This window comes from Plasmodium relictum, assembly GCF_900005765.1.
Source record: "Plasmodium relictum strain SGS1 genome assembly, chromosome: 12".
NCBI lineage: Eukaryota > Apicomplexa > Aconoidasida > Haemosporida > Plasmodiidae > Plasmodium > Plasmodium relictum.
The window spans coordinates 663,088-674,744 of record NC_041690.1 but is presented as its reverse complement, the minus strand read 5'-3'; the positions used below and the strand labels follow the sequence as shown (position 1 = coordinate 674,744).

General features: G+C 16.6%; 4 protein-coding genes and 1 pseudogene across 4 annotated transcripts, besides 1 other annotated feature; 4 read left to right on the top strand and 1 right to left on the bottom strand.

Annotated features, from left to right (window-relative positions):
• Positions 1–621: 621 nt before the first annotated feature.
• Positions 622–2,285, top strand: RFC3 (replication factor C3, putative; the record flags this gene model as incomplete). Its single annotated transcript, XM_028677954.1, has 2 exons — positions 622–651; positions 1,296–2,285. The coding sequence occupies 2 exons, from the start codon at positions 622–624 to the stop codon at positions 2,283–2,285; spliced, it is 1,020 nt and encodes a 339-aa protein (XP_028534292.1).
• Positions 2,286–5,908: 3,623 nt separating this feature from the next.
• PRELSG_1217500 (DNA polymerase alpha subunit, putative) lies at positions 5,909–7,522 on the top strand (the record flags this gene model as incomplete). The annotated part of the gene is made up of 1 exon (XM_028677953.1): positions 5,909–7,522. One exon carries the CDS (start codon positions 5,909–5,911, stop codon positions 7,520–7,522), a length of 1,614 nt encoding a protein of 537 aa, XP_028534291.1.
• Positions 7,523–8,196: 674 nt separating this feature from the next.
• Positions 8,197–9,150, top strand: PRELSG_1217400 (DNA-directed RNA polymerase III subunit RPC4, putative; the record flags this gene model as incomplete). Its single annotated transcript, XM_028677952.1, has 1 exon — positions 8,197–9,150. The coding sequence occupies one exon, from the start codon at positions 8,197–8,199 to the stop codon at positions 9,148–9,150; it is 954 nt and encodes a 317-aa protein (XP_028534290.1).
• Positions 9,151–9,553: 403 nt separating this feature from the next.
• PRELSG_1217300 lies at positions 9,554–9,943 on the top strand (annotated as a pseudogene).
• Positions 9,554–9,943: a sequence feature (fam-a protein, pseudogene).
• An 881-nt stretch (positions 9,944–10,824) lies between these two features.
• Positions 10,825–11,285, bottom strand: PRELSG_1217200 (conserved Plasmodium protein, unknown function; the record flags this gene model as incomplete). The annotated part of the gene is made up of 2 exons (XM_028677951.1): positions 10,825–10,953; positions 11,190–11,285. 2 exons carry the CDS (start codon positions 11,283–11,285, stop codon positions 10,825–10,827), a joined length of 225 nt encoding a protein of 74 aa, XP_028534289.1.
• Positions 11,286–11,657: the final 372 nt, after the last annotated feature.

The window sequence follows — 11,657 nt, the reverse complement described above, 5'->3', positions numbered from 1 at the left end:
TTTCTTATTTTTCATTTAATTTTTTTTAATTTTAATAAATTTATATTAATATATATAACTTCAAGTTTATTTAAAAAAATATATGCATACATAAATAAAAAAATAAATATGTATTCATTCATTGCAAAAAAAAAAAAAAAAAAAAAAAAAGCTAAAAATAACAAAATATTAAATTCCATTTCTTTCGAAAGACAAAACATATTTTAAAAAGGAAAAAAATAATTATTATTATTTAAAAATTTTATTTTTATATTATGTAAAACAAAGCAACATAATTATTTAGTAGTGTTTTTTATTTTACTTAAATTATTTTAAAAACAATATTTTCTATATGATTAATTACTTAAATTATTAGTATAGTAACATTTAGGATGACTGAAGTTCAAAACCAAAAAACAGAGGAACTCACACCTTGGGTATGAACAAAAATCTTAGTATAAATACTTTTGTGAGAAAAAAGTAGATTACAATTTCTTTTTTTTTTTTTATATTAATACTATTTTAAAGAATTACATAAATTTATTAATTTTATTTATTTAATGCTTTTCCTTTTTTTCATTTTTTTTTTAAATCATTTTTTAACTTTTATTTGGAAAATAAAATGGATCTATTATATATGTTATGAAAGGAGTATCTCAAATACTGAAAAATGTTCAAAATGATAGAAAAAAAAAAAATTATTAGTTTTGAAATATATAAAAGAATAAGATAATAATACATTTTCAATTTTATTTTTGAATTATTTCGTATTTTTATTGCAATAATTTTTAATTTTTTTTTTTTTTTTATCATTCTAGAATTTTAACAAAGATATATATATAGATAATAACTATTTATTTATAAGCAATGTTTCATATTTTTATTATATAAGTTATTTTATCTTTTTTTTTTTTTTTTACTATTGTATATAAAATTATATTATGTTCTTAATTTTTAATGAAATATAAAATTAGGAACTAGAAGAAAAATTTCACATCCTTAAGTTTATTAATTTTTTTATTTATTTTAATTATATAATTTTCTATGCCTATATATATATTTACACAAATATTGGGTACATCTATTTATCTATATTTACAGAAACTAAATATTTATTTTTATTAAATTTATGTCTTTTTTTCATATATCTTTATATATATTTTATGTTTAATTTTTTATAATATTACAAACATTAATTATTTTTTTTTATGAACATATATATTAATTAAACTTAAACGGCATTTTTTATATTTTTAAATGCAACTTCTTTATCTTTATTTATTTTACTTATTTTTTTTTTTTTTCTTGTTATTCAGGTAGAAAAATATAGACCAAATGTATTGAGTGACATAATTTCACATGAACAAGTCATATCAACAATAAGAAAGTTTGTTCAAAAGGGAGAATTGCCCCATTTACTTTTACATGGACCACCAGGAACGGGAAAAACATCAACTATTTTAGCTGTGTGTAAAGAATTATATGGAGATTCAAGAAGTTCTTTTGTTTTAGAGTTAAATGCTTCTGATGATAGAGGTATAAATGTTATTAGAGATCAAATAAAGACATTTGCTGAATCAAAAAATCATTATAATACTTGTGAGAAAACAACATTAAAATTAATTATTTTAGATGAAGCTGATCATATGACATTTCCAGCTCAAAATGCAATGAGAAGGATTATGGAAAATTATGCTAAAAATGTTCGTTTTTGTTTATTGTGTAATTATGTTAATAAAATAACTCCTGCTATTCAATCAAGATGTACTGCATTCAGATTTTCTCCTCTGAAAAAAGAATATATGATGAACAAAGCTTTAGATATTGCTAAATCAGAAAACGTTAATGTTACGAAGGAAGGATTAGAAAGTCTTATTCGTGTTGGACATGGGGATATGAGAAGAATTTTAAATTGCTTGCAAGTGGTATCATTAAGTCATAAAAATTTAACGATTGATGAAAATATTATTTTATCAACTTTAGATATTCCATTACCTAATGAAATAAAACAAATTTTAGAGCACTTTACTAAAAGTAGCATAAAAGAATCTTATGAATTCGTTAGTAAATTGCAATACAATAAAGGCTATTCAATAAAAGATATTATGAAATGTTTATATGATATGGTAATAACTTATGATTTTCCAGACTCTGCTTTTTGCCTTTTGCTTAAAAATTTAGGAGAAATTGAAGAAAGGTGTTCATCTGGAGCAAGCGAACAAATAACATTATCCGCTTTAATAAGTTCATTTGTCGAATTTAGAGACGAACTTTTCAAATTAAAATATGATATAAAAAATATATAAGAGAATAAAAATTCTATTTATATGTACAAGGAAGCATAAATAATATATATATATTTAATATTTCTGAGAGTTAAATATTTCATTGAAGGAACTAATAATTTATAGTTAAAAAACAAAAAATAAAAAAAATAAATTATAATAAAACGCCATAAATGAATCACAATATATTCCTACATAAGCTATTTTCAATAATAATAATTTTCTAATATTTATATTATAAATAATGTATTTTCAATTTTCCAAAATTATTATTTTTTAAGTTAGACAAAAAAGAAAAAAAGAAAAAAAAAACAAAAAAAGGTTAATAAAAAGACAAAAATTCTAAATTAATGTATATAATCAAAAAATATATTTTTTAACATGTGTATTTTTATGTTTTAATCTATTACATAGATCTAATTGAATGGTTTTTATTTTATCGTATACTATTTTATTAAAATTATATATATCTATTCTTCTAAGTTGCATTTGTTAAATTTAATCTATAATAAATTCCTTTAAACATATTTTTCGAAATTTTTTTTACATACATATTTAACTGATGAACTTTTGAATAAATTCATATTTCTTATTTACTCTATTTTTTTAAGTTTTAAAGATTACTTCTATGAAAAAAAATATTATATAAAAGAAATAAAAATATCTTTATATAGAATTTAATTTTTTTTTTTTTTTTTTTGTTAATAGATTCTCTAATTTATATATTTATGTTTTTACTCTATTTAATTCTTTTCTTTTTTCATTCTTTGTGATTTTAAATAATATATTAATATATCTAAAATATAACTATATAAAAAAAATAATTGGCATAAGATTTTACTTTTTAAATTTAAAATATCCTTTTTAAAAAATTTTTGATGCAATATATTTATAAAATTCAACTTATAATTCACTCTTTTTTTTTTTTTTTTACATTATCAAATTATTATTTTAATGATATGGAATTTAACTTCCTCTAATCAACATTTAAGTGTTTTAGACTTTCTATTCGTAATATTCTTTGATTCTTATATTGTCTTAAAAAAAATCATTAATATATTATATATATAATTGCAGATAAAAATAGATAAGTTTATATTTTTTATATGAACCAATTTTAAATTGTAAGATAAATATCATTTTTCCTCATAAGTTTTTTATTTTAATCTAAAATACATAAGAATAATTTTTTTTTTTTTTTTTTTAAAGATTCATTTATTCATAGTAAAAATTGAATATAGTTATTTTTCATTATATATATATATATATTACAACTTCTAGGATACCTATAAAATATGATACTTCTGTGTTTTAATATATTTGATACACCTAACAGTTATGTTTTTATTTATTAAAGGATTTATAGCATTTTTAGAATTAGACAAATTTTAGATTCTTTCACTACACTTCCCCTATTTAGTATTTAATTTAAAAAGAAACATATATTACTATTCTTTATTAAAAATTCAAAAAATATAATAATGCTATAAATAAAAACATATAAGAATACATACACTTAATAATTGAAAAAATATATTATTTCGTTTTCTTTTTCAGTAGGTTTTTTATTATTATTATTAAATTACATAAATTGAAATTATATATGTTTTTATATAGCTTTCCAAATGTTTCACTTAAACATTATTTGAAAAATAAAAAAATGCATATAGAGAAATATGTTTAAATAACCTAATATTTCCTATTTTTATGAAGTGTCTTCTTTTTTTGTAATTACTTCTTTTTTTTTTATTTCACATAAATTACATTAGAAAAAAAAATAAAAATAAACTTATAAGTAGTTAATAAAATGAACCATATGCTTTAATATCATATATTTTTTTAAAAAATTCATAATTTTTCATAATATATTAAATAATAAAGTTCTTAAAAAAAGTAAAAGTATTTTATGAAACAAAAAAGTAAGAAATAATTTTAAATAGCACAGGAAATAATTCGTTCTTTGATTTTTTTTAAAGTAATTTTTTATTTTTATTTTTTTGTGAATTAAAATATTTATTTTAATAATTTACATTTTTATAAATTAAAATTTTTATATTATTTATATTCATTTCTTCACTTTTAATTACTATTCTTAAGATACTCTATCTTTATCTACTTCATTTATTCGGTGAATATTAACAAGTAAGAAGTGTGCTGATAACAAAATATATGTTTTTCCTTTTTTTTTTGTAAATTCAAAATGTATATTCCTATAAAATTACTTAAATAACTTAAAAATGTGTATATACTTTTTTAAATTATTGAAATTTTTTAATGTGTTCTACAAAGATTTTAATTCGCATATTAAAAAGTATTTTTCAAGAAATTATTTCTTTTTTATTAAAATTTTTTACAAAAATATCAAATACAAATATAAAATAATTTAAAAGAAACAACAAATAAATATTATCCAAATAGTTTATGAAAAACGAAAAGGTATATAGAGAAAAATTATTTACACTTGTAATTTAACTAATAAAAAAATGATGTGTTTAAAAAATATAGAATGAAAATTTTAAAATAGTTAATAAATTTATAGAAACTATAAAAATAATAGTATTTTTAATACTAGTTCTATTAGAAATAATTATTATTTTTCTAAACGTAACTTCTTTAAAAGAATTTACAGTCATTAATTGAAGCTATAAATATTATATACACGAAGATACCACTATAATATTATTACATACATAAAAATATAATATCATTTAAGTATAGAATAAATATTAGTACTTATTTTTGAAATATGTTTAAACAATTTTATAGGGCTTAATTACTCAACTTTTATAATGAATGATAAAAATAATAAAAAATTTTTGTTTTTTCTATTTAATTAGATAAATGTACCAAATTATTAATTTATTGTTTTTTTATTATTAAATTTTGTATTTTTTAAAATTAATATTTTTACTTAAGATCATTAATTTATCACTATTAAAACTCCATATATCTTCATAAGGAAAGAATTTAGTTTTTTCAAAATTATTTAAATATTTTGTCTTTTTTTTTTTTTTTTTTTTTGCCATTATTTTATTAAAATTACTTTATAAATATAATTTTCTGTTGTTTTTTTCTTAAATAAATAATTATTTCTGCTTTAATGATTCTTCTGTCTAACATATTGAAATATAATTAATAAAAATAAATCATAATATTTATTCGCAAATGTTTATATATGTGAATATTTAATTTTTACACATCTTTTAAAATATTTATATATATGTTTGTTGTTTTTTATAATAAGATTCTATTAATTAAAAATTAAAAATGGATAAAAAATAGAAAAATAGATGCCAACATATAAAAAAAAAAACTGTAAAATTAAGTGATAAAAATTAATATATAATAAAAAAAAAAAAATAATAATAAAATAAAATAAAGTAAAATAAAATAAAAATAATTAAATCAAATGAAAAAAAAAAAAAAAGAAAAAAAAAAAAAAAATATAGCAGAAAAGGAGAGAATATAATAAAATAATAGAAAAAAAGGAAAAGAAAAATAAATATACACTTTTTTTTTATTTTCTTTTCAGGAATAATATATATAACTCTTTTTTCTATAAATATTTTGTATTTAGTATTATATGCATACATAATTATATATATTAAATATTTTTGATATTCTTTTAAGTTAAAATTATAAAAATGAAGGATATAAAACAAGCTGATATAAAACATTTTTTAGAAACATATTACACAGATAACAGTATAAGTGATGAATTAAAAGATGTTTTTGATTTTATTGAAAGAAATAAGCATAAAAATAATTTTCACAAATTGTTTGAAGATTATTTAGAGGATTATAATAAAATATTATTAAAAAATGGGAACTTACTAAAAGATAATATGATATACGAGTATGAATATGTAAAACAATACAATACTGAATTAGCGGGAAAAGATGGAATAAATTGTAATAATAAATATCAATGGTATATAAACTATGTAAATACAATAAATGAAAATTATCAATTTTTAGGTTTAGATACAAATGTTATATCTGAATGTATAAATAAAAAAATAACTTTATTTTTGGAATTATTTTTAAAGTATTCTGAAAAGTTAAATTTAAATATAGAAATAAGTCCTATATTAAACATGAATGAAGAAGATTGCTATATTTTTGGTAGAATTTATACAGATAATGAAATCAACATAAGTGAATCAAACATTATTTTAGAAGGAAATATGAAATGGAATAATGGAGATAAAGCTCAATTATTAAATTTAAATGGTATGAAAAATTTATTTTTTTTCTTAGGACAAATCCTAGCTGTAAAAGGAAAAAAAGAAATTAATCAATATAGTATAAAATATTATGTTAGTAACATATATGCTGGATTACCAACTCATTTGAATGTAAAAATAGATAAAGAATTTTTATTAAAATATTTTAATTGTAATGAAATAGAAGAAGATAGTAAATCACATGATGATATATTACAATTATATAATAATGATAACATACACATAATGATTTGCAATGGATATATTTATAACGATAATGATTATAATGACCATTTAAACAATTTTTTAAAAATCGTAAATGAAAAATCACCTCATGTAGTTTTAATTTTTGGCCCCTTTTTATTTATTCGTAATTTCAGTGAAACAATTCAAAAAATTGGAGATATTAATGTTATTTATGATAATATTTTTAAAAAAATTACAAAAATTGCAAAAAATGAGCATTTAGAAAAAACTCATTTTTTTATTATTCCATCTATATATGATTCTATAAATATTTATCCATTACCTCAACCACCTTTTTTTTATGAAAAAAGTAATAATTTATCTAATGTACATTTTTTGTCTAATCCTTCTTATATTTATATAAATGAAATAAAAATTGCTTTAACATCTTGCGATATAGTATATAATATAAGTAAAAACTTATTGTGTAGACCCAGTGAAATGAAATTATTTTATTTATTTGAACAAATTTTAAGACAACTTTCTTTTTTTCCATCATATCCCTCTGAATATAATATTGAAACAACGAAATTTAATAATTTGCTATTTCATCCTAATAGATTACCAGATATTTTTTTGTTTCCATCGTATACTAATGAAAAGTCTTATGTTAAAGAAATACATAAAAAATTATTTATTTGTCCTTATTCTATTGATGTCAGTAAAGCAAAACCATCTAATTTTTTTTCAAATATTTACATTTTTCCACCAAACGAAACGCAAGAATTATCAAAAAGAGTAATACTTGAAAATGTGTTTGTTCACCAAAACAAAGTAAATGCTTAAAAAAAAAAAAAAACGTACATACAAGATAACCTTTTAAAAATATATATATATATATATCGATATAGTAAAATATATTTCATTAAAATGAAAACTCGAAAAAAAAAAAAAGGTAATAAAATTTTTTTTTATCTATTTGTATTAAAATCATAAAATTTTCATAAGTACAAAAAAATTTTTATTTTATTTTTATTTTTATTTTAATATTAAATATAATTTTAGTTTGAATTTTAGTTGTAACTGCAATTTTATGATATTTTTAATTTTCACATCAATGTAATATTTTTTTTTTTTTTTTTGATATATTCATAAAATTTTTAAGTATTACATACATATGAATAAATTATTTCATTCAAATTTTTTAATTTAAATATTTTATATAGTATATATAATAAGAAATACAAACATTTTATTTCATTTTTTTTTTTTTTTCAAATTAAAAATGAAGAAAAAAAAAATATATTTATAATATATATATATATATATTATTGGAAGAACAAGCAAAAATTCAATTTTTTAAATATTCTTATCTTTATGAAATATTAAAAAAAAAAGTAAGAAAAATGTTTACATAAAATTATTATTCCCATTATTTTAGTATTTAAGTACAATAAGGATATAATATATATACATGTATATTAGCAAAAATATTCTACATTATTAAAAATTAACTAATAATGGATAAAAGATATAAACATGATGAGTACAGCTTGAGAAGAAGTATCAGTAACACTTTACGTAAGTCGAGTTTATTAAAAAATGGTATTAATAATAATAAAAATATAGCTTTAAAAAAATTTGTTCCAAATATAGATAATTTAAAAAACGAAAATAAGTCAAAAAATGATGAAGTGGATAAATTAGAAACTTTAAATAATAAGAATATTCAAGAATTAATAAAAAAAACTATCAGCCTAGACTTACAAAAGGAGACAAAAAAAGAAAATTTTAACAATAAAATTAATAAAGCATTTTCTTCTCAAAACATAGATATATCTTTAAATAACCAAATTAACTTACTAAACTTAGAAAAGATAAGCGACAATAATGAAAATATAGAAAAAAAAAAAAAAACATCTATCAATATATATGAACTAAATAATATAAGTAAAAATATTTTCTATAATAAAAAATGTGCTTCACCTAATGCTCACTTTTTACCATTAACTTTACCATTTTTCACTAATAATGAAAAACAGAAGAAAATAAGAAAAATGCTTTTAAATAAAGAATCTTTTTTTTTTTATATTCAATTACCAAATATGCTACCTGCTATTAAACAAAAAGAGGAAAGTGATGAAGAACAAATAAAAGAGAAAGAAGAAATAAATGAAAGTAAACAAAAAAAAGAAAAAAAAAAATTTAATAAGTCAAAAAAATATTCATATGAACTTAGCAATATAAACACATTACCTAATGGAAAATTTGCAAAATTAATAATTTATAAAAACAAAAAAATAAAAATGAAAATTAATGACATATTATTTGATGTTAATGAAGGATCAGCATGTACTTTTTCTCAAGAAATTGGCTGTTATATAAGAGAAAATTCAGAATTTATATTTTTAGGTAACTGTGATCATAAAATAGTTGTAACTCCTAATATAGAAAGAATTATTCATAACAAATAATTTTTTTTTTTTTTTTTATAACCCTATTTCCCTTATTACTATTTCATGATATTTAATAAATATAAAAATTTTATAAAATATGTTGTTTTACTTATATATCATTTCCATTTATTTTAATAATATCTATGGTTCTGTTAACTTTTTAGAAAAATATATATATATATATATGCATAAAATAAAAATATAAAAATTTTAGAGCAAACAATTTTATTATTAATAAATTTTTAAGCACTTATAAAAAAATATAAATAATTCAAAAAATATTTTTCTATAATAAATGTAGTAGCTTAAAAAAAAAAAAAGAAATTTTGTTTAGTTTTTCATATATTTAATCTTTTTTTCTTTATTTTTTCTTTTATATTTATAAATTAAACTTTTCTTAATATCTTTAAAAAAATTGCAAGAAAAATTATTCATATATATGATTAAAAATTTAATTTTAGTACAACAAAAGTATAAAGGAACTTTAGGAAAATATGGAAGGTATTTTTATATTCTAGTACATGAAGGTGTATATATATATATAATTTATTTTATTATATTTAATTTTTTTTTTTTTTTCTTAACTAAATAAGAAATATATTTAATTGCTTAATTATTATTAAATATAAATGATAATAAAAAATTCAATTATTCTTTTAATAATCGATTCGTTAACAATCTAAATTCTTTTTCACTTGATATTGAATGTAATGAAAAAATTAAAAATTTTCTATTAAAAAGATTGTATATTAATTTATCTAGATATTTCACCAAAAGAGAAGATAGTTACATTAAGTTTATATTTCTTTTGAAAATGATTTTTAATTGTAGTTATTAATTTATTTTTTCAATTATAAGACAAAAACTTTTTCTTTTATATATATAAGCTTATTTAATATTCTTATTTCATAAATCATAATTCATACTTAAACATTTTATTTTACTTATTTTTTAAATTTGGAAAATCTCCTCTTATTTTTAAATTCACTATAAGAAAAATTAAAGCAAATAAAATGCTATAATAAATTAAGACAACATATTTAATATTTAATAGTTAATATTTAAATATGAAAAAATAAGTTCTACATATTATATTATTTGCATAGTAAATAAAAAAAAAAGCATTACAATGTCCTTTTTTATTCTTTTTTTATTCTTTTTTATCAGTATTTAACTATACTTTTACATATTATTTTAAAAAAAAAAATATATTTTCTTATTATTAATATATACAACAGTTTTCTTATCATTTTATATAATACTATTCATAATTTAATTAGAAAAGAAATAAAAATATATATTAAAAAAATATGAAAACAAATAATTACTAATTAATAGGAATATATGGTCATAGGAAATTTTCCATCTTCATTTTTTTAAATAATATTATGTATCATTAATTTCTAAAGATATTTAAATTTACTAGTTTAAAAAAAAAAAAAAAGAATAAAACAAATAATTAAATAAAATTAAAATAAAAAAATAACAATTCTTATATAAATAAGCATTTTTATTACTTTTTATATTTTAATTTTTCTTCTTCCTTTTATCGCACTCTTTTTTTTTAGGATAAGTTTAGATAATACAAATTTTCTGTATATTTCAAATATTTTTATCTATATTTTTAACAATATATTTTTTTTTGTTTTTAATTAATTTGCCCATTGTAATTTAAAAGTTTATTAAATTATTCTAATGAAAATTATTATAATGTAAATAATTATTTATTTCTTCAATATTATTTTTTGGTAAAGTTTTATTGATAGAATTTATGCTATATATCTTTTTTTTATACTTATCAAATTTGAGACTTAAAAAATTCTAAAAAAAAAAAAATTAAAAAAAAATTAATTAAAAAATAGAATGAAATAAATTAAATGTGAAATAATAAAACCAAATTAAAAATATTAAACAAGATATATTTTCCATATTTAAAAAAAAAAATAAATGTGTATATTATTAATATAAAATATAAATCTTATTATTTTTAATTTGCATTTTTATATAAAATGTTTTTTATTATTAATTATTAATATAAAATAAATATTCTGTATTACATCAAAAACTAAGCTTTTAAAATAGAAACTGGGTATTATTACTAAAGCTAACCATGTAAAACGTATCAAGTTTTTTTTTTGTTTTTTTATAATCATTTTGAAAAAAAAAAATAGTATTCTTAAAAATGTCAAATTAAGTCTGAATTTTTGTATTAATTCTATATTCTACTTTCTTCTGGTAATATTTTTTTAAATTATTTATTTTACTTTTATAGAAAGTAAAGTTGTAAAAGAAAAAAATTTATATAAAAACATATATGAAAAATTATGCTTTATCTTAATTTTTTAAGGTAATTATAAGTGAAAAAAAAAAAAATTAACAAGAAAAACAATAAAAGAAAAACTAAGAAAAATTTTGGGTTATTAATTAGGAATCCTTTTAGTCACCTTGTTTTTTAGTAAAATTTGAATTTATGTATTCCTGTAATATTTTTATTTTATCTTTTAATTTTTGTTACTAAATGATGA